This window comes from Panthera uncia, chromosome D1 (genome assembly GCF_023721935.1).
Source record: "Panthera uncia isolate 11264 chromosome D1, Puncia_PCG_1.0, whole genome shotgun sequence".
Taxonomy (NCBI): domain Eukaryota; kingdom Metazoa; phylum Chordata; class Mammalia; order Carnivora; family Felidae; genus Panthera; species Panthera uncia.
This window is the reverse complement of record NC_064808.1, coordinates 94192979-94216379: the sequence shown is the minus strand read 5'-3', so window position 1 is coordinate 94216379 and position 23401 is coordinate 94192979. Positions and strand designations below refer to the sequence as shown.

At 53.9% G+C, this 23401-nt stretch overlaps 1 protein-coding gene across 1 annotated transcript in view; it reads left to right on the top strand.

The window, feature by feature from the left end:
• Positions 1-13868: 13868 nt before the first annotated feature.
• Positions 13869-23401, top strand: part of POU2F3 (POU class 2 homeobox 3) — a 69921-nt gene continuing 60388 nt past the window's right edge. The window contains exons 1-2 of the mRNA XM_049641023.1: positions 13869-13884; positions 14134-14202. Of these exons, the coding sequence (XP_049496980.1) occupies positions 13869-13884; positions 14134-14202 (85 nt within the window). The remainder of the gene's footprint in view (positions 13885-14133; positions 14203-23401) is intronic.

Below are 23401 nucleotides of genomic sequence, written 5' to 3'. Positions count from 1 at the left end.
TTGCAAGCCCCAGCTCCTCATCTGCTAGGAGGTGGCCCTCTCTAAGGGCTTCCTGACCCGGCAATCAGTGGGTAAATGCTGGCTGGCGTTCTACCCGGGATCGTTAGGTGTTGGGCGACTGGTGGACAATTGAATTGTCCACGACTTTTCTTAACAAGCCATGCTGTAGAGAAATGGTAAAAATGGAGCACCACAAAGCCCAGTGTTTGGTAGAGGCTGCCAGATGGCCCTCCAGATGCAGTTGTCCAAATTTGCACCCTCACCAGCAGGTGTATGAGAGGCCCTTTTCCCCACATTCCTGCTGCATCGGGTGGGGTTCTTCAGAGAAAGAGAGCCAATAGGATACAGAGAGAGAGAGAGAGAGCAATTTCTAGTAAGGAATGAGCTCATGTGATTGTGGGGTCTGGCAAAATCCAAAATGCTGGCAGCAGGCAGCTTAGACAAAAGATGATGTTGCAGTCTCGAGTCTGAAATCTGTACGGCAAGTCACCTGTCCGGAAATTCAGACGGGATTTCTGTTATAGTCTTGAAGCAGAGTTGCTTCTTCTGGAAACCTCACTGTTTGCTCTTAAGACCTTCACCTGATTGGATGAGGCCCGCCCACATTATCAAGGGTAATCTCTAAAGCCAGTAGATTGTAGAGGTTAATCACATCTACAATAATACCATCACAGCAGCATCTGGCCTAGTGTTAGACCAGGCACCGTAATACCTAGCCGACCTGACACATAAAATTAACCATCGCACCTGCTGTCACTGGATATCATGATATGGTGTTTGCCATTTTGACCTTGAGAAACAGTAAAGCATTCTAGGGATTACTCTCAGACATCAACTATTGACTGTAGCCAGGTAACGGCTGGTTGTTCCTGTTTCCCTCCCCTGCCCCCACCCCATTTCCTCTCTACCCTCCTCTGCCCTGCTCTGTGCCCCAGGATACCAACCTGGGGATCTGCCTCCCCTGGGTTCCTTCACCTCTGGCTCGGCCAGTGAGGAGCATCAGAGATCAGAGGGCAGGATGAGAGAGAATTCCAGGCATCTATCCCCACCCCTTGCTGCTTCCAGACCACACCTCTGCATTGGCTTCCTTTCTCCAAGCACCAGACCTCCTTGGGCCCCTAGACCACTATTTCCTCTTCCTGCCACTTCCTCCGTAGCCTCTCCGTGTCACTGGCCCTCCGGTTACCTTAATCCCGCTCCCACCTCTGTAAATAAGCCATACTTTCATTAAAGGCACTCCGTGTTGAGTCAATTCTGTTTTCCTGCCCCTGCTGGGGCCCCAGAGGAATGGAGAGTGGGAAGGAAGAAGGCAAAAGTGGGCTGGAAAACACAGGCTCGCACGACAGGGACTCCGTGCGCACCTTCTCCTTGGAGAAGATCCCGACCTCACAAGGGGGCTTTCAAGTCCAGCGAGGGAAAGAAGGCGGGTCACAAGCTACCTCGGTGTCGTATCCACATCCCCTGTGGTGGCCATCTCACCGCCTGGGCCCGGGTTCCAGCTGTGTGTCCTGCTGAGGCAGCGTCCTGACTCTTCAGCAGTGACAGGCAGGATGAAGTGACACTACACTCATGGCACCCCCCTCCCCTACACCAGGGGAAGCAGAAACAGATGCCACGTGTCTACCCGGCCCACACGCCCACATGCCTCTCCGGACCCCCTCCTCCCTTGATGGTGGGGGAGGTGCCCCCTCCCAACCAACCCCAGGGCTCTGAATCCCAGCCCTTCCCCCTTCTCTTAGGAGACACTATCCCCTCGCTCTCTTCAGCTTCTCTCTCCTGCCTTCTTCCCATCAGCCCTGAGAGTTTTTTTTTTTTAATTTTTTTAATGTTTATTTTTGAGAGTGAGCAAGCACGAGCAGGAGAGGGACGGGGGTCGGGAGGTGGGGGGAGGTTGGGGACAGAGGATCCGAAGCGGGCTCTGTGCTGACAGCAGTGAGCCTGATGTGGGACTCAAACCCATGACCTGCAAGATCATGACCGGAGCAGATGTCCAACGGTCAACCAACTGAGCCACCCAGGTGCCCTGCTTGAGGGACTCCAATGTCCCATGCACCCTCCTGGGGACTCCAATGTCCCATGCACCCTCCTGGGGACTCCAACGTCCCATGCACCCTCCTGGGGACTCCAACATCCCATGCACCCTCCTGGGGACTCCAACGCCCCATGCACCCTCCGGGGGAATGCTACTGTTTCCTCTCCGTGTACTGCTTCCTCCTGTTCCCACTTCCTTCCTCTTTGCTGGAGGTCCCAGCTCTGATCTCTGTTCCTCCAAGAAGCTTTTCCTGGTGCCCGGCCCCCAGAGTCCGGTAGGTCATGCCCTGCAGCAGACCCCCGTCGCACCCTCCATTTTTCTGTGAGAGCATGTGCCCCGGTAGGAGGGACTTGCCTGTTCCCTGCTCCACACGCATCACCAGGCTGAGCTTCCTGAGGACGGGGACAGTGTCTGGTCTCCATTACATTTCCAGCTCCTAGCTTAACCCACAGCTCCAGTGTGGACTCAATACGCATTCCGAACGGATGAATGGGCGAATGGCCACTGACCTATGCGTCGGCGCGTAGGATTACACATAGCTCAGCAGCTCCAGAGGGCAGTATGGGAGGTAGGACATTTTAGCCAGCAGAGCTGCCCTGAAACAGGACGGCCACCCGACAAGACCAGGGACTCCCGTCACTACAACTGATTGGGCTAAGGCCGGCTGACTCCAACTGGGGTTCCACGGGAAAGTCCGGCCTTTGGTGGGGAGCAGGGACCAAAGCCTCAACATCACGCTGAAACCAAATTCAGTATCTCCACCTTGTCTGGAATGGGGGCAATTCACCTGAAATTGCCCCAGCCACGGATGGGCACTCTCCTCGGGACCGCGGGGAGATCTCTCCAGTCTTGCTGGTAGCGGGGCTCAGGTTAAAGTCACACGCACCCCCCCCCATCACCACAAGAGGGCGCGCTGGCCTTAGACTTGCCCTGAGCGCGCAGGTGGACCCGGAGGCTTACCTGTTCTGAGTCAGGAAAGGACTGAGGCAGGAAAGGACTGAGGCAGGGAAGGACTGAGGCAGGGTTCTTTTGAAGGTGAGATCAGAGTGGCCAGACCCAGGCCCGGTGTGGTCCCCAAGATCGAAAAGAAGGCAGAGTTTTGTTTTCAAATCAAATCCATATTATAATTGTCTGTTTTTTGGAACCTTCAAGTGCAACGTGGGCCCTGGGCTTGTGTGTGCTCCCTCTAGAGGTGAGCCAAGGCTGGGTACAGGGTGAAGCGGGTGTCCAGGGCTGGCGAATCTGCATTAGGAATATCAGAGGCAGGGAATAGCTCGGTGTCCTGACTCCCGTGTCCTCTCTGGCCCACTCTGCTTTATCCCGGTTCCCAGAGCACCTCTCTCACTCTGTCACCTTACCCCCTCCACCCCCATTCTTGGCAACGGTGCCATCAGGTTGCCTCGGAGGTGTGAGTTTAAAAGAGGCCCGCAAGTTCTTCCTGGCCTCTACGCTCCTTCCATCTGCTCTTTGGGGAAGCCTGAACTTGGATCCATTCCCTGTGGTTGCCCCAAGGCAGGGAGCTGACCCCCACCCTGCACCCCCACGCTCTGGGCCCTACAGCCCATCTGGCAGACAGAAGGAGCTAGAAGGGACTTGTTGTTTGGTGGCCTTCCAGGACGCCTCGCTCTCCACCCTTCTCCCAGCCCTGACAACTCAATCCAGCTGACATGACAGGAAATGAGAGGGAGCAACAGGGCCCACAGCCAAAAAAGGCCACTTCTCTTGGCTGAGGTGGAGAACAGGGGCCGGGGGCCCACCTCCCTCCCCCAGGCACCTTCTCTACGCGGGTGACGGCACCTCCAGCAATGTGTCTGAAAGGGGAGGCTGGACTCCCCTTTCTGTCCTTGAAGCACAAGAAGCTGAGGGCATGCTCCAGTAGAAATGGGGCCTAGGGACCTGGTGTGACTTCCCAGAGGTGCAGCCGAGGGGATCGGATGTCACCTCAGGAAGACCAGGAGGACCTGGGGTGGGGTCAGAGTTGATCAGAGTTTGGGGACTACAGTATGCTAGACTCAGGTTTTGGCCTGTCGCTGAAAAAGCCCTCTAGCTATTGAGAAAGAGGGGGGAGGTAAGGGAAGCCGGGAGTGCTCATTTGTATTTAATTTGCATCTAATTTGCATACGACTCTTTTGATGTCCAAAGGCAATGAAATTTCCTGCCCTTGCTTCTTTTTCCCTTTCTTTCCTCTGTTCCTTTCTAACCTCCGGGCAACCTCCAATCCCTCTTCCCTTCCCCACAGCTTTTCCTCTCCCAGGCCAAACAGAGCCGTGGAGTATTAGGCCCAGGCGGTTGGCACCTTCCCCATCATCTCCCATCTGCCCAGAACCCAAAAAGTTGGTTTCGTGGAGATTCTGAGTTCTGGGAAAAGAGGGAGGGACACGGTTTTTTGTTTGTTTGTTTGTTTCATTTTGTTTTCTTTCTGCATTCCCATTCAGTTCATCTAATTGAAACGATCATCAAGCAAGTCAGAGAGGGAAGGAATAGAGATTGTCCAACTCTGGCCTTTGCCCCCTACTCTCATGCCCCAAACCCACCCAACCTTCTAAGACCCAGGAAGACCACATGAAGGAGGAACAGGGAGAATGGAAGGGTCTCTGCTGTGCTGACTTGCCCACTTGCTGTGTGACCTTGAGCAAGTCCTTCCCCCGGTTGACCTGGCTTCCTCGTATGCATGAGAATCCAGACTCCTTCCACCTCAAGTGACAGGATCTAAGAGGAGGGGAGCCTTGACCAGACACTGGAGGGTAGGACTAAAAGCGCCAGCACTGCAGTCAGGCAGATCCGTTCTAAATCCTAACTCTGCCATCTACTAGCTGCATTAGCCTCCCTGAACCTCATCTATAAAAGGAGCCTAAAAATCGTATCTTCCTTCTGAAGTTGTACTTGGTAAATAAGAAAGGACATGCCTAGCATGTCACACCTTTCCTGGCAGATAGGAAGCACTCAGTCAATATTTATTGAATGCATGAAGGTGAGGTAATGTCTGTCACCCTCTCCCCAGGTCTCCTCCTCCCTTCCTCCCACCCCAGGTCTGCAATCCCAAGCTGTGCTTCCAACTGTGAACCTCCAAGGTCCCACCTCTGCCCCAATGGGCCCCGTCCCCAAGAGCTCCACCCCCATCTCAACCCCAGGGCCCCAGAATCCTGGCCTGCTGGAGCTAGAAGGCCCTCAGAAATCATTAGACACATGCCCCTCTGGCTTCTGGAACACCAAAGCCCAGAAAAGAAAGGTAACTGCACGGGAAAAGAGAAACAGGTCCCAGACGCGGTGGTCAGAGAATCAGACCCGCCGTGTGCCCAGCCACACAAATGCTATGCAAACTGACAAATGGAAATCTCAGGCACACGGGTGGGGGGGGGGGATATAAACCATGTGCAGGCATTTTTCTAGCATGACGGCAGGTGAAAAACTGTTGTAGATAAGAAGTGGCCATCAGGTGAAGGAGCCACACCTGAGGTGGAGGGGGGACGGGAAAGGAGGGAGAAGGGAAGGAAGGGACAGGTTAGAGGTGTCCTAAGGGGGTGGTCCCTGGGCTCAGGAGGCCTCCAAGAAGCCTGTACCGATCTCTTACCCCAGCCAGAGAAAAGGGGAAGATGGTCCTCTTCCCTCTTACCAAGGGTGGGAAGAAGAGAAGACGATGTAACTGGGGTAGGGTGGTTTGTGTGAACCTCAACAGGTACTAATTGGGACTTCCTGTTTCTCCGGGGCCACTGTGGCAGCCACTGGGCTCTCCCTGAAGCCTGTGTGTAACGGGCACTGTGCTCAGTGCTGTGGGGCAGCCGGTCAGTTAACAACCGGGAGGTAGGATAGGAAAAGCCCCCCAGAACCCACCGCAAGGGCTATGAAGAACATTGAAGCGTTATGCTAATTTAGTAAAAGATCAGATCACTTCCACCATCAGAAAAAGGAGGCGGCATTTGAACTGTGCAGAGGGAGTAAGGCATACAGTGCTCAGAACAGGAGCCCTGATACTTACTGGCTGTGCAACACTGGGCAGGTTCTACCCTCTCAGCCTCACTTTACCCACCTGCTAAATGGAAATAATAACAGCCCCATTTATGAGCTGTTATGAGGACTAGACGAGATTGGAGGCCTTTAAAGTGTTGGTTAGCTCAGGGCCTGGCACCTAGTCAAAGCTCAATAAATGCTGGATATTGTAATAGGGATCATTGGGGTTGGTGGCGGGTAACATACCATCTGGAAAGAACACCTTAGACAAGGCAGAGAGGCAGAAAAGCTCCGGACGTGTTCTGCGAGCAGGAAATAGTCCTTGAGACTAGGGTCAAGGTAGGTTGGTAGGGACACCAGTCTGGAAAGGAAGGCAAGGTCCTGTGCTCGTGGCTTTCTAGGTTTATAGGCACATGGTTCCTTGGCCTTGGTGCCACCTCCTGGGACCTAAAGAACAGAGGATAAATATGGGGGGACCTCAGATGGTAAGTCCATGATGGGCGCTTACAAAGAGCATTGGAATGGGAGTCCAGAGACCTGACTGAGCCAGGCTCCATCACTAGGGATGTGTATGCCTTTGACAAGTCACCTCCCAGCTCTGTAGATGAGGCAGGTGGCTGTCCCCATACCCCTGACGCTGGTAAATAATTTTCTCATCATCTTCTTCGAGAACCTCACGACGACCGCGGACCTGGAGGGCAGGCAAGGGGCGGTGTCTGCGCCGGAAAACGGACTAAGAAGCTGGGCCCCATCTAGCTCCCAGGATGTTGTGAGGATGTACTGGGGGGGCTAGGTGCGCTCGGCCACCTGTGAAACTCCAACCAGATAGCTGCGAGCTCTGATAGGCACCCGCCGGGGGTTTACAGATGAGTGAAAAGAGTGCAGGAAGGGGAAGAGTCCGGTCTCTTGTCACACAGCTGGTGAGCGCTTGAGAGGAGTCCAAAGCCAGATTGTTTCCAGAACGTCCCCCGCGGCTTCTCTAAAGGCTCTCGACTCCTTGCAGCGCTTACCCTTGGGGAGTGCGTCCAGACGGAAGCTCCAGCTCCGGCCCCGGCCGGATAATCCCTCAGGGGTTCCTAAAAAGGGGGACCAGGAGTCTGGGTCTCTGCGGGCGCGGTAGGGAGAGGCTGCCAGGCCGGGTTAGGGCAGACAGGTGTTCCGCAGGGTCGGGACCCGCCCCGCCAGCAGCCCCCGGCCGCCTCCCCGGGGCCCCCCGGCTCCTCGGATGCAAATCACCGGTTTGCATGGGCCCGGGGCCAGGCGCGGGGGCCCTGCCAGGGGGGGCGTGGCCGGCGGCCCCCGCCCCGCGCCGCGCCGCGTGCTCACCTGGGGCGTGTGGCGATCCCGGCCGTGTCGAACGCTGCCCGGGCGGGAGCAGCGGAGCGCGCGACAGCGGCGGCGACGGCCCCGGCAGCGGCTTCCACCGCGGCGGCGGCCGGGGGCGGGAGGAAGGAGACCCTGGCTTCCCAGTGGGCCCGGCCGGGGCAGACGCGAGGGGCCTGGGGGGGCGCTGGCTTTGGCCCCGCCTGGGGCAGGATGGTGAATCTGGAACCCATGCACCCAGGTGAGGGGCGGAGGGAGTGAGCGCCGACAGGTGTCCGCGAAGGGCAGCGGGGGCGAAGGAGAGGGGCACCGGTCTCGGGGGTCTTACTCCCCAGCGGCCAGGAGAGGGCAGTGTGGATAGCGGGTCAGCCAGGGGCCGGTGCGGGTATTTGGATGGGGTTGGGGGGGGGGGGGGGCCCCGGGAAAAGGGGGGGGGGGGGGGGGGGGGGGGGGGGGGGGCAGTAAGGGCCGGGAGGGCTTCTGAGGCCTCCAGTCTGGAGACTGGCAGATGTGTGGGACTTGTGTGTGCTGAGCTGTTATAGTCTGGCTGAAGTTGCCCTGCTCACTGATTGCAGAAGGATGGCTCACTCAGTCAGCCAGGGGTGTGGGCCTGGGAGTGCGTAAGGGAGGAGAGTACTTGTATCCACACGTTACGTGTTTTGTGTCTCAGGCGTTTATGGGAAGTGGAGGCAAAGTGGGCATTTGGAAGGTCTGGGGAGGGGGGGTCGCTAGGAGAGGTGAGGGGGGCCTGGCACTTACAGGGGCACACCTGGGGCGGGTGCCATGCCACACACGTATCGATTAGGGCTTGTGGAAGCCTGTGTCCCTGTGTATCAGAGGTGAGTCTGCTGTCCTCAGGGGTGTGGGGGCAGGAGGTGGAGCAGACCCCATGTGTGAAGGCGTGCCCACCCACTCGCTCTGTGGCTCTTGGCAGTATTATAGGCCCAGTGCATGGTGGTGCTGGAGAATCTGGGTGCAGGGGCTGGTTAGGAGCTCTGCGGCACCCCGGAGGAAGAGCAGCCAGCCACACGGACCTGTTGGATGGGTGCTTCCAAGCCCCGCTTTGCTCCGGGCAGGGAACCTAGGAGGTGCAGATGCTTCTCCGGGAGTCAGTTTCCCCTACGCGTATGGCATGGGGGCATGGCGTGAGGCAGGGCCCCTCCGTTCACCCTGCTGGTCCGTCCTTCCACAGGCAGGCTAGGGCAGGAGCTGCTTCATCCTGAGCCGCTGGGCTTGGCGTTGGGGTGGGCTCTCTGGAGGTCGGAGGGTTTGAGTGGAAGACCAGACTCAAGGTGAAGAAGGCCAAACCGGATTTGGTCATTTCAAGTCGCCGATTTGCCTCTCAGAGAGGGCAGCACCACGTGACCTTGACTTAGGCTTTCCGGCCTGCTGATGGGAATTTTGTACCACTCCTCCTTTCTGGAGGAGTAGAGAGGAAGAGTGAGGACAGGTACATTTCCTGACCTACCCCAAGGAGCAGAGCAGTCTGGAGGCTTTGGCCCTTCCTGGGACCTACCAGTCCTAAAAACAGGCAGCAGCAGGTACGTGAGGAGACCCAGGGTCCGCAGTTCCCCAGACTTGGTCTTGGCGGGGCTGAATGAAAAAGGCAGCCTGCCGGGGAGATGTGGACTCCGAGTGGATCCCCAGGTGCTAGGACATGTCAGGAAGGGCCAGGTGAGGCCAAAGGAAACATCCAACTGGGTGTCATCCAATATCTGGAGGAAGTCAGTTTCCAGACCCCGTGGCACGGAACATGGAGCTGGGACCCCTGGGGGGCAGATCCTCTGTCCTCCCCGCTTTACTTCCTACCAAGAAGCCTCAGGCTGGAATGGGAGCAAGACCTCAGAAAGGTGGGCCCTCAGCCGGAAGTTCTGTAGGGCCAAGATCAGAGACTTCCTAGGGGTTTTCCACCTCATTGTCTCCCGGAGGTTCCTGCTCTGGGGGAAGGGCGAGGAAGTGGGACAGCTAGGACCCAGCAGGGATCTGGCGGAGAGAGGAGAGCTGTGTGGCCAACCGGGAGAGGGCCAAGCCCCCCCAACACCTTGGCCTTGGAGGAAGCTCCAGGCTGACCCTTCCCTCACTCACCTCCTGGAGGCAGGGGTTCCAAACACAAAAGGGGAGATTGAGCTAAACCCAAGGTGGGGTCCCCATCTACCATGGGTGGGTTACCTGATTCACCTGTCCACACTTACCCCTCCCCAGCCCACTTCTTTAGTCTGTCTGCACTGCCCTATGACTTTCTCAGTCTTGGCCACTCAGCGGTATCTGGTCCCCCTTTAGTGGCACCCCAAAGAGATCTCTCAGTTTGGGACTTCCTGTGGATCTCTCTGACTGGGTCTCCATTCGAGGGCTCTCCTTGCTGGGTCTTCTTGGGCTTTTCAGTCTGAGGTCATCCTTGTGGGGTCTTTCAGTGTGGGCTCTGCCACAGGGTCTGTGAGGGAGGGTCCCTCTCTAGGGTCTCTCGGTTCAGGATCCTCTGGGTGGACATTTGGTCTCTCCTGAGTTTTATTTTATTCCCTCCCAGTAATTCTGTGTCCTGCTGCTTCTTCACATACAGCGCTTCCCCTGAGAATTTCCAGTCCTGGGCCCTCAGAGACTCCCCCTCGATTGATTTACTGGAGCATTTTGGGTGGGGAAAGGAGGGAGAATAAGAGCATAAAAAGTAGGGTCCCGCATTCAGGTCCACAGGCAATGTGGCCCCCGACCCGGCCCAGCTTGCCACTCCGGTGACCCAGGTGTAAGCCATGATTCGGGTCGGCCTGGGTCTCAGCTCTTTGTACTTTCTAGAGCCATCTCTCTCCAGGAACATGAACGCTTGAGCAGGGATGAGGTCACCAGAGCTGGGGACACCCCAGCCAAGGGGGGTCCTCCCACTCCTGGGTCAAAAACAGGCAGGGGGTGGGCGCCGGGATGGCTCAGTCGGTTAAGCGGCCGACTTCGGCTCAGGTCACGATCTCGAGGTCCATGAGTTCGAGCCCCGCGTCGGGCTCTGTGCTGACAGCTCAGAGCCTGGAGCCTGTTTCAGATTCTGTGTCTCCCTCTCTCTGACCCTCCCCCATTCGTGCTCTGTCTCTCTCTGTCTCAAAAATAAATAAACGTTAAAAAAAAAAAACAGGCAGAGGGGTAGATAAGAGTCAGGCAGACAGCTGGGGAGGGACAGAAGAAACAGAGGAAAACAGTGGGAATGGAGGGGGGACACTGGGTTGGCCCCGGGGCGTCTCTTTTTCTGTCTCCTCACTGTGAGCTGTTTCCTGTCAGGTTTGGGGTAAGTCTCACAGGCTGATACCAGTTACAGCTCGGGAATACCGTTTGGATTTGGAAGATCTCACTGTGAGGGGAAGTGGCTTTATCTTGAAGAGGAAGTGAGAGAAGTCTGCTCCAGGAAAAGAGTTCGAGCCATGAGTAGTTCAGAAGTAGGACGGGTGGGCCCCCTGCTTTCCCTCTGGTAGATGTGCCCCCGTCAGCGAGTGTGTGAGGAAGAAGTCAGGAGGGACCTCCTTCACAGAGATGGATATGGACAGTAGAAGACAGAAGTGTGGGCTCTCTGCTTTCCCGGCATAGCCTGGAACTGGGGGTTCAGGACACTATGGACACTCGGCCTGTAGCCTGGGAGAAATACTGTCCCTTGGACTTGGCTCCTTCAGGCTCACGTGCACACCCCTATTCACAGATGTGTGAAGAGGGGCCGCTCATAGGTCATGCCAAGGCACAGGGAGGGCAAGGCCGACGTCCTGCCCCAGCTTCAGGGTGTGGTGGTGCCGGTGAGGCAGATGAGGGTCTTGTGTCTGGTAACTGGGATCCACACGGATCCATGTACAGAGCAGCTGAGCCTCCCCAGGGAAGGGAGTGATGGCCAGGAGCCTACTCAGTCACCTGCCTGCAGAGATAAGAACAGCCGGGAAGGCTAGCCCCACCCCACACCTCTCTCACTCAACCCCCGGCTAGTGCTGTCAGACAGGCATTCGGCTATGGTGGCTTGGGGAGTTTCGGTGTTGGCCCATTTTTAGGCTGAGACCCAAGAGCTCGTCCCACCCATCAGTCTCCTACCCACAAGAACTGGTTCTCAGTATCTTAGCATCCTGTGGGACTTCTGAAGGGCTTCTGTAGATCATCTCAGTCTGCCCCTCCATTCAGGCTCCAATCCCTGTCCAATCCCCAAGCGTCACCATGTCACTCCCGTGTGGGTACATCAAACGAGAAGATGTCCTGGCAGAGTACGGCCCTTTGCCTCCTTCAAAAGTCATTTTTAGACATGATTAGGACTACCTTTTAAGCTAATTTAAAGGATATGTGAGATGACTCTTGGCTATATTTAAAGGCGATGCAGGGAAAGGGTGTCAGAAGGGAGTCTGGGTTACAGGCATGAAATTATGGTTTAGCTCAACAGTTACCCTGCTTAAATGTCAGGAATTGGAAACAGGTTGATTTGAGAATCTGGTCATCAATCCCAGCCTTACTGCCTCTTAAACTCTTACTGTCCCCATGAGCTCCTTCCCTGTGAAGTCAGCATTTGGAGGATGCCTAAGGCTTTCCAGGTAAAGGGCAGATTACAATAGCGCCGAGACAGAAAACCAAAAGCTATTTCTTGTTATGGGAGAAGGGGGCTAACATAAAGCTGAGGTATCTGTTTAGTCCATTCATTTATCCCATGCTTACTTTGCACCAGGAACTGAGCCAGGCAGTTTTCATTCAGCATTTGGTTTGCTCCTTGAAAGAACTCTAGGAAGGAGCATTATTCCCCCCCCCCTTTTTTTTTTACTTGAGAAAACTGAGGTTCAAATAGGGAGCCGGGGTCCCCCAGCTAGTTAACTATAGCACTGGGATTTTAATCCAGGTCTGTCTGCCACCAAAACCAGTGCTCTGAATTCCGTGTGCTACGGAAGCAGGTTAAAAAAACTCCTGAAGGGGAGGACTTGCCCCCTCCCCTACCTTCCGGGCAGTCTCAGACCTCTTCCTCAGCACCCCTGTAGAATCCCTATGGGGGAGTGTGAGCTGAGCAGATCTGTTTGGTAATGCTCAGCTCCAGGGGTGGAATGAAGCAAAGCCCACTTCTTTATTGGAGCAGAAGGTGAGCTGCAGCTGAAGCCCTTTGCAGATGCATCCAGGTGACCCACGCTAGTTATTCTGCATATTGACGCACGACAGACTGTACAGAGTTTCAAACTGCAGCCGGAAGGACTTACGTTAGGCTCAAGAAATGCCTTCCTAAACGTAGTGCAGTGGGTAGGGGTGCAGGGTCTCCCCTCAGGCTCTGTGACTGTGCAGGCCAGCGTGGCTGTCTAGAGAGGGCCGCGTGGGGCTCCGAGCATTTACCTGGGAGTCATCGCTTTGGCGGGTCTCAAAATATTCCTCAAGTCACGGTGGCTCCTAAAGTTGCTTATTCCAGCCTCTGCTTCTGGGTTGTTCTAAGGGTTGGAGAGCCTCTGTCTGAATCTGCCCCCCACCACATGCCCCCCCACCCCCACCCCACTCCGTCTCTGTCTGGCTTGGCATGGCAGTCACCCCTCCTGCACTATAGTCACTACACCCCCAGGGGCCACAATGGAAATCTCTGCCAGAGCCACACACATCATTGCCCTAAAAAAAAAAAAAAAAAAAGTGTTTTTTTCTCACCCCCCCCCCCCCCGTTTTTCCTGGGGCAGAGGTCCGCCCTTTTTCCTCATCCTGATCATCTCCAGACCTCCGGGGTCCACACTGCCAACTGCCTGATTACCTGATGCAAATTAAGACTGCCTGCTTCACTGGGATTGGCTGGGGAGCCGGCTATGCAAATTGCCTCACCAAGACTTTATCTGGTTTGAAAGAGTTAAAGTGCTGCCCCAGAGAAGAGGGTGGGGGTGGTGTGTGTGTGTGTGGGGGGGGTCAACACGATTTGAATAAAATATTCTTCTGTCTTTAACGGCTTCAGTATTTGGGTGGTTTAATAAGGAGAGGAGCTGAGAAGAGTGAGTTAGTTCAAAGTTGCCTCTTTGCTTCTCTCTGCTGATCCTGGAGGAGACTTAGGGGCCTCTTAGGTGGTGGCAGCTGTCTGTTAAGGGTAAATGTTTAATTTATTGAAATGAAGCAGGGCAGAGAGGCCGAACCAGCAGCACTAGGGGGCTGAGATCAGGCCTGGTGTAGGTATTCTCTCTCTGCGGGGCACTGACCCACCCACCATCCCTTTCTCACTGAGCACGTTGAAGGAGTAGGAAAGAAGGTAAGGATCCCCAGAGGAGAGGATCTCCAGAGGGGCCACACAGGGGCTAGGATTTCATCCCCAGACGGTGGGCAGACCTCCGAGAGCCAGACAGAGAACAGGGGCAGGAGTTGGGCAAGAAAGGTGAGAAAGGCAAGCCTTGGCTCAAGGGTACTCTTAACTCCCAGGATAGGGTTATGACAGGGCAGGGGTGAGGGAGAGACAGATATTTCTTACGCTACTTACAAAAATAAAATAAAATAAATCCCCCCAATCCCAAAGGAAACGAGGATTGAAAATGGGAAGCCTTCTCCCCCACCCCCCACCTCGCTGTACCCCTCCCCTTGTTAAATTTTTACCAACTGAGACTGGTGATTGAAGGAAGTGGCCATGAAGGATGCAAAAGGTGAGAGATCCCACAGTAGCTGTGGGGAGGGGGAAGAAAGGCCAGGGAAAGGAGGCAAGCCTGGGAGGAGGGGATTTGTGCCCTGAGCTCATGAATATTCTAATGGTTGTATGTTCGGGGAATCAGGAATTTGAAAGTCTGATGGTTGTTGTAATTACACATTCATCTTTGCTGTTTAGCTAAAGCCACATATGTCACAGCAAGACAAATTGTGACCTGTTATTAAAATCAGTTGTGTTTTCCCTGCAGATATCAAGATGAGTGGGGATGTAGCGGATTCCACGGATGCTCGAAGTGCCCTCGGCCAGGTGGAGACAGGTAAGGGTCTTCTCTTCTGGGGACTGCAACAAGAAAGCCCGGGCAGGAGAGAGTTGTTGAAAATCATCGAACAATGCGGTATTTTTTCTCACTCAGTCTTTCGGCCAATCAGACCCCAAAGCTGAGAGTCTTAGGAAATGAAGGAATTCCTTAGAGACATGGGATATGCCCCTGGAGTCTTTCAACACTAGATGTTGGTCTAGGGTGGAACACAATCTCTGGGACTAGTCTAGGAAAGGGCCAGATCCTCAAAAACAAAATGGAAGCAGAAAAGTTAGGGAAGACACTGACTTATTTTATTTTATTTTATTATCGTTATTTTTTTAACATTTATTCACTTTTTGAGAGACAGAGACAGACGTGAGGAGGGCAGGGGGCAGAGAGAGAGAGGGAGACACCGAATCGGAAGCAGGCTCCAGGCTCTGTGCTGACAGCTCAGAGCCCGACGCGGGGCTCAAACTCACAAACTGCGAGATCATGACCTGAGCCAAAGTCGGGCGCTTAACCGACTGAGCCACCCAGGCGCCCCGAGACTGACTTTTTGATATGCCATTCCAACACCCTTAGAAGCACCAGGCTGTGTTTCTAGCTGCTGCTGACTGATAGAAAGCATGACCTGCCTTCAGTAGATGGGGATTAAGGCCTTTTAACCCCAGATTTCTCAATAGGCCTAGGCAAGGAACAAGCCAAGAGGCCAAATTATGTGCATGTGGGTGGTAAATAGACCCAGAAAGAAAGGCTTGGTGCCTGGAGATGACTTTGCTTTGTGAAGAAGAGAAAGAGGACAGGAAAGAATTGAGAAGAAAGTTTCATAGCACTCTGCTTTTAACTCCACCGTCCAAGCTTTGCTTTGAAAGCTCCATATAATTAAAAAGAACTTAGAGAAACATGAGTATAAATTGTAACACCACCAAATAACTTTAATAGCCTTCCAACAAGACCTCAATTAGTCTTTCATCTGGATCATTAGAGACATAGAAATTAGAAGTGGAAGAGAATCAATGTCCCCCAGAGCTAAACTCTTTTCCCAAGTCTTCAGGTGCAGTCTAGTTCCATTCTAGAAGCTTGGGTCGAGGGCAAGATAATTGGGGGTCTTGTCGGGGGCATCTGGAGGATACGTTTACCCTAAGCTTTTCTGCCGCCCTATTTAATGTTGAAACAATGCCTATCGCACGGGTAGCAATACGCATTGGAGCTGTAGGTTTTATATTTTGCTTTGTGAGCACGGACAGCTAGGCTAGGAGAATACGGGCCAGTTCCACTCAATTTTCAATGGATTTAACCGCTGAGTATGTTTTACTGAGGGTCTGTGGAAGGAGGCACATTTTCTCCCCGGTTGAGAAGAAAATTCCCTCCAACCTGAAGAACTTGAGCAAGGCTTTAAAATCAGTTCAGCTGGAGAGTGATAGGCACAGCCTTTTCCCTGGACAAGAATCAGACTCCAGAAGCCACTATTCAGGAGAAGTTGGGTGGCCCTTTCCTGGTAGGAGGCTGGCGGGAGCCACTTCTGCTCACCTGGGCCAGCTGTACTGCCCCCGGTGTGTGGGGCCACAACTAAGAGAGTGCCAGTGCGGGAAGACCACACTTCGCAGGCTGGCACGGGTGATCTGTTACCAGTGATGCAATCAAGTTCAGGGTAACACTGTTGGGAGTGGGAAGGAGCTACGTGGAACCCTAAGAGGTGAGCCAGGGGAGAAATGGAGTTCAGATCCCTGGTGGGGGTTAGGAAGGTTAAGGCGTTAGAGATAAACCGAGCGCTTTCTAGCCTCCTCTCTGGGACCGTGGGAGCTAGGTGCAGACTAAGTTGAAGGAGAAAGAATCCGAACACTAGCTGGGACTTTGGGAATCTGATTGTCCTCCGGTTTCGTACGTGACCTTCTACCAGCCACTTTGCCTCCTTAGGAGGCAGGAATAGAAGACCTTTGAAGGGTATGGATTTAGAATCACACAGACCTAGGGTAAAAATCACAGCTTAGCTGCTCACCACTTGTATGATCTGATAAGTTAATTTAGCCTCGTCATTTCTGTACGGGGGGGGCAATTAATGCCCATCTTAGAGCGTGGGTTGAGAGCTCACTGCAATGATGTTTAGCACGGTGCTTGACACATGGCCACTGTGATCATTACCTCTGATGGCATCATCACGATTCTGTGATTCTGTAGTTTACAGAATGCATGCACATCAGGGCTAAGCACTTTGGGGCTCCCGGTAGCTGGGGTGCCCTTCTCGTCAGGCCAAGTGGGTCAGCCCTGGAGGCTGGTTTTTCTCATTTCACATTCAGCAAAGGATTCTGTGTGGGTCTTCTTCTCCTTGGAGACCAAGAAGTTTGTGCTGTCTGGAACTTCACCCCCTAGATTCTTTACTTCTAGGGACTCAGCACCGTGGCTGGTAGCACCCATACTTAGGTGATCATCAAATTACTGTAGGTTTTTAAGGGCAAGAAAAAAGAGCTAGCTAATTAAAGTAACCAAACTTCCTGGAAAGTCATTCTGACTCATTTTTTACAGAGAAAAGCTTATTATGAGTCACAATGGTTACCAACTTGGTTAAATGGCTTCCTTTGGATTTTTAAAAGGCAGATTCCCCTTCCCAGCAGTGCATGAATTAGGGGGTGGTTTGTCTCTGAGTTTTAAAGGAACTACAAACAAAGGTGACCTAGAAACCCCCAGCTCCCTGAGAGCACCTTCTGTGTTGTGTGAAATCCCCAAGGGGCACGAGGGTTGGGAACTGGGAAAGGGAAGGCATTTCCCCATCCACACAGGCTAGGACTGCAAAGGAGAGCATTCTCAGGTCCAGACACAGACCTCCTGGCTGGCAGAGACCTGGCAGGCAGCTCATTCTTCCGTTTCCTCCTGCTTACGAGGAGCCGAAGCGCGGACAGAGGATCAACTAACTGCCCAAGACCTCAGAGTATCTCTATGGCAGCGCTAGGGACCAGAGAAGCTTCCTATCCCGTTCGGTCCTCTTCCTACACCACCTCCCCCCGCCACCAAGAGAGGACTGAAGCCAAGTTTCCAGATTTCTGAATCATTAGCTTTTCTATCCTTTCTTTTATTTCCCTGACTGTTGCTTTCCCTTCGTTCCTGAGACTGACAACACTTTTTTTTCTGTTCTCAATTGGGTATTGAGTGGTCGATAAAAATACACAGGCTTACCCACATTTCACAAGCCCCCAGGTCTGTAACTGACAACGCCTAAGCACCCATACGGCTAACCTTAGGACTTTAGACCACACTGGTCACCATGTAGCCTCAAACACAGGCAAGGACAAATACGGTGGGCACGGAAAAAAGGAGAGAAAGTCCAGCCACATTCACAGAGCCTCTTCCCCACACCTGGGCACCTCTATGTGTATTCACACTCACCATCTCATTTCACTCTTACCGTCCCTGTTTTTATCAATGAGGGGACTGTGGCTGAAGAATGAGAAACTAGGGGCACCCGGGTGGTCCAGTCAGTTAAGCATCTGATTCTTGACTTTGGCTCAGGTCATGATCTCAGGGTTCACGAGTTCGAGCCATGCCAGGCTCCGAACTGCTCGGGATTCTCTTTCTCCCTCTCTCGCTGCCCCTCCCCTGCTTGAGCATGCGTGCGTGCTCTCTCTCTTTCAAAATAAAGAGATTAATTTAACAAAAATAAAAATAAAAAAGGAATGGAAAACTAATTTGCCCAGGATCATACAGCTTCTAACCAGGAATCAGACTCAGGCCTGTCTGACTCCATTAGATTCTTATCTTGGCTCTGCCATTAACTCCCTGCAGATTATTGGGCAAACATTTCCCCACCGGGACCTTTATCTTCCTCCCATAAAAGAGGGATTTGGGCTGGATGATGTCTAAGAGCTGAACCTTGAAAACAGTGTACACGTTCTGCTTTTCCAAATTCTCTGCCATCACTTTCCACGTCCTGTATTCATGGGAAGTCTTCCTTTGTGTGGAGCCCTCCCTCTCTACCCGTGGCCCTCTGCCCTTCCCCCACTCATGCTCTGACTCTCTCTCTCTCTTAAAAATAAATAAACATTAAAAATTTTTTTAAATAAAAGAGCTCACTTGAGCACCTAATGTATTTGGCCTTTACAACAATTTGGTGCAGGTAGATATCATCATCCCACTTTGAAGAGGAAACTGAAGCTGGTGATGGGAAAGAATGTTCCCTGCTTTTCCCAAGATCCCACACCTAGCAAATGACAGAATCAAACCTGGGTCTTCCTGGTGACTTTCTACCCCAAGATGGTGGTGGGAAGACTGGGGACCAACACAGGAACCAGGGATAGAGGACAGAAGAAAGTGGTAACATCAGGAGAGATGCCAAGATTGTGGAGGGTGGCACTGGTCAGAGGGGCTGGAGGGAAGCCAAGCCTCTGGAAGGTGGGTTGGTCTAGTCCAAGAGGCAGAAGCCCTGTCTGGGGCCAAAACACGCTTGCCAGGAAAGAGCAGGAACTCTGGTGAACTGGAGGCAGGGGTGAGAATCTGGCCACAGAGAGAATTTCTCCTTCCCTTCTCTCCTCCTGAGCCGGCCTCACCAATGCACCAGTCTCCCCCGACCCAACCCTTTGAGGGGGCAGTGAGGCGGGCTTGCAAACCCAAACAAGAGGGGAGCAAATTCCTTGGCCCCCTTGTCCTGCTCGGAGATATGGGAAGGAAGAATCCTGTGAGGGGGGCCAGGGGAAGCCAGGGAGCTAGAGACGAGGGAGGGGCTGAGCTGAGTCACTTGTCCATTCCTGCTGCCCTTCTCCAGCAGTTGTCCTGTCTGTGAGGTGGCAGGACTAATCCCTGCCCCACCTTCCAGAAGGACCGCCAAGGCATCTTAGTTGTTTGGGGACCCTTTGTGCGTCACCCTGAGAACCTCCAACATGGTTTTAGGAAGGAATGGGCATGATCACGGAGGGGGGGGGGTGGTGCATACAGGCTAGTGACTCTCGTGAGACCCCATAGGAAGAATAAGTAACTGACCCAAGACTACAAAGTCCCTCTGAACCAATTCATTCCTTGCCACCTCCAGCCTACTGAGTCCCCAAGAAAAGAAGCCGAGGGTACAGAAACTGTCTCAAGACAACCAAGAAGCGAGGTTCCAGGCAGAAACAGGCAGAAGCCTTTTAGAGATGTCTGTGGCTTTCGATCCAAATATTTACAGAACACAAATATCCTTTCAATGACCGAGAGGACAGCAGGCATCTACGAAGTACTTGAGGGGAAGGTGAAGAATCGTCTCCTATTGACAGCCCGTTCTAAACGAGGTACACGTGCACACACACACACCCGTCCTTTTCGTGATTAAATGGGAGTGGGTATGAGCGTGCTTCGCAAAGTGTGTGCCAGTGCACCAATACAATCCATCATTTCGGTTGATAATTATCAGAAACGTTCAGGAGACAAGACAAAGCTCTGTCACTGAGGAATGTGGGACAAGTCAACTTGTGCCCTAGACTTGAGTTTCCTCGCTGTAATGGGAGGGGGGAGCTGGAAGAGGAAGAGGAAGAGAATGGATTCGTGGGCTCTAGGATTTGCCCCGGGTGGTGCTCGTCCTGTGGCCCAGTCTGCACCTGCTCTGTCCTCACCTCTCTCGAAGAGAAAATTGAAACCCCACAGTCCTTCCAAGTGTCCAGGGGGGACTGATACGAATTCTTGAGGATGTAAGGATTCTGGGGATGTAGGGATTCTTGTCCATGCCTCTCTGTTCCCTTGGGGACATTTCAAAACCATCCTTGGAGAATGAAGGGATCTACTGTTAGGTTTTCTTTCCTCATCTGCCCTCCGTCCTTAAGAAAAGCTAACCCCCGGGTGCCTGGGTGGCTCAGCCAGGCAAGCGTCTGACTTCGGCTCAGTTCATGATCTCGTGGTTTGTGAGTTCAAGCCCCACATCGGGCTCTGTGCTGACAGTTCACAGCCTTGGGCCTGTTTGGGGTTCTGGGTCTCCCTTTGCCCCTGCCCTGCTCACACTCACTCTCTCTCTCTCTCTCTCTCTCTCTCTCAAAACTAAACAAACTTTAAAAAAATCTTAAAAAAAAAAAAGGGGGGGGACACCTGGGTGGCTCAGTCGGTTGAGCGTCCGACTTCGGCTCAGGTCATGATCTCACGGCTCGTGAGTTCGAGCCCCGCGTCGGGCTCTGTGTGGACAGCTCCGAGCCTGGAGCCTGCTCCGGATTCTGTGTCTCCCTCTCTCTCTCTGCCCCTCCCCCGCTCATGCTCGCTCTCTCTCTCTCTCTCTCAAAAATAAATAAACATTCAAAAAAATTAAAAACAAAAAAAAGAAACTTAAAAAAAATCTTAAAAAAAAAAAAGGAAGCAAAGAAAAGCTAACCCCATAATTTCTCTCGGCCACTTGTTCTTGTGGGATACAATCCTCAGCGCCTAGAAGTCCTTCCTCCCCTCTTGTGTGAGCCCTTCTACACTGCAGCGTAAGCCTGTTGCCTCTTGTTACAGCCTTCTAAACCAGAGTGTTTCTAGTTTCTGGGACAGGGAGTAAGTACTAACTTACCACCCACACTTCATACTGTGGCTCCGACTGCCAGAAATCTCAGGAGAGCAGTCTGTACCCGGAGTTGCCTGTCTGCCTGTAGCCGTCAGAGAACCTTAGCGAACAAAACAACTACAGCAGCTATCCTTTCCACTCACTGTTGTCCATCCTCGACTCCCAAACCCAAGTAAGTCCCCAGGGCAAACAAGGCAGGATCGTGCTGCCCAGATGAGCCACAGGTGACCGGGCCAGCCCTACCTGGCACCAGCCCTTGTCATTCTGGGGGGGTCTCTTGAAGGAAGTGGCTCCCCACCACACTTGCCTCCATCTTTGCCCCCCCCCCCCGGAAGCTCGTGGACTTCCTTTCTCTTCAGCCTTAGAGGGGACAAAGAAAGAGAGCCCAGAGCGGAGCCCCCACGTGACGTCTCTTACCACCCCCGTGGTTTTATTAGTGGCCATTCCTTACAGCGTGGCCTCTCAAAGGATCTGGGGGTACAGGGCCAGGTGTTTTTGCTTCTAGTCTGTCACCGACCGGCACACGGTCCTACCGTGCGCGGGACCACAGATCACACCCACCACACACGTCCGACAGGGCCCCAACTAGTCTATACCTGCCATCAACAGCAAGAACCCACTCATCCCAAGCTTGGGTTGCTGTGAACATTTCTAAACTCACTCCCTATGTTTGTATGTATCTGGTCTTGGACGTTCGCAAACAGTTCACGGAGCGGCCCGGGCTGTTGGAGCACATTTTGGGGTGCTCTGACTTAGAGGAGTTTGCACTGTGTCTCAGAACGTCCCTGCCCCTTGACATGCCATGAGCGGTGGGTACATCCGACCTTGGGTATATCTTATGATCTTCTCCACACTCCTCCCCTCCCGCTGTGGGTGTCCTGGGTGCGATGACGAGGAGATCTAGCAGGAGAGGCTGGTCCCCGGCTGTCCTTTGCTGGCAGGGGTGGATGACACCCCACCCTCCGTGCGCACAGTGGGAGACTCGGGCCACCTCGACTTGCTGGGCCTCAGCCCTTCATTAAAGTGCCCAAAACTTACAGCCCACCCTCACCCTCCCAAGTGTGAGTAAATGCTTTTGGTCCCTCGGGTCCACCCTCTTCCTCAAGAAACAATTAGGGCAAAGAACACCTGGTGTGGAGAAGTGCTGACGGAATGGGGAAAAAAGAATTTAAGGAGAAACGAGCTCCCCACTTGGGATGGGTTTTAGGGGCTTGAAGAGCAGCCCAGGTCCAGGCAACTGAAACGCCCCTCCATCCCGCTGGCTCACAGACAGACCCGCTTACACAACCGCGCTCACAAAATCTCCACCTCGAAGCCCTCTGGCCCACGGGGGGTGCACCCACTGGCAATCTTCCCTGCTGGCAGAGGCTGCGCTTTCAAAGGCAGGCTGGGGTTCGTGGTTGGGGGAGCGGGGTGTGAACCTGCCGGAGGTACCGGGGAGACAGGATGGCAGGGTCTCAGGCCAGCACTTGCTAGTGGGTGCCCCCCACCACCCCGTGTTGGAACCACCTCCCCTGTGAAGGGCGTTGCCTGCGATCACCCATCCTTAGGAAGAGTCGCTGAGAGGGAGAAGCAGCTTTGGGAGGAGAGGGAGGGGATCGGAGCTGAGCATCCTTAAAAAGGAAGCTGTATGGGGCGCCTGGGTGGCTCAGTCGGTTAAGCCTCCGACTTCAGCTCAGGTCGTGATCTCGCGGTCCGTGAGTTCGAGCCCCGCGTCGGGCTCTGGGCTGATGGCTCGGAGCCCGGAGCCTGCTTCCGATTCTGTGTCTCCTTCTCTCTCTGCCCCTCCCCCGTTCATGCTCTGTCTCTCTCTGTCTCAAAAATGAATAAACGTTAAAAAAAAAAATTAAAAAAAAAAAAAAAGGAAGCTGTATGAGGTCACCCCAGCTAGGGCTAGGTCCCCCTCACTGGAGCCCGAGGGTCTGGCTGGGCAGGGCAGGCTCGGAGAATGAGCTGAGCCCTCCAGCTGCGGCATTTCATTTCTAGAGACTTCAGCCACTGACTTCTCAGTCCCCTCCTGCCTCTTCCGTGGGCTGGTGCTCACTGGGGAGCTCTTCTGGGGTAACAGTAGGGCACTGGGCAGGCCTTTGTGCTACGCCAGGAGCATGGGAAACTGAGCTGCTGGCATCTCCCAAAAAGCACCAATGCTGTTGACTCAAAAAATAATAGGTGTTCATTTGCATGACATTTTACATATAGGTTCCACGCTGGGCTTTTCATCTCCTACCACTGGTACCTTGGCTAGGTCTCCCCTCTCCCGCCGCCCCCTTTGGGGGCCCTTCTCTGTCCTCCAGACTCCAGAACTTCCCCACCAACACCTAGCCCATCCTTGGATTAGCCCAGCCCAGGAAAAAACATAGCGGTTGACCCTCGCTTGGGTAAGCTGGGTCCAGATTTGAGAGAAACGCAGGCAGGCTGGCAGGTCTGGGCCCCGCCGGGCACCTTAGTTAGGGGTGCCCCACCTGCCTGCCCTGGGCCCCAGCAAGGACCCTAGCAGGGGGCTTGTTCCCTCCCCCGCCCCCTAACCTGGTCGGGCTGGGAAGAGGAACAAAAAATCTAAACCTGAGAGCCCAGAGAGGTGCCGAAAGGAGAGGAAACCCAGTGGTTGCTATGACGATGGGGTCTTGGCGCCCGATTTGCATAGGGCGATGATTTCCATACTGCAGGGTGAATTTCCATATCCCTGCCTCAAAGCCTGTTGGGGCGGGGAGGGGGAGAGGGGAGAGG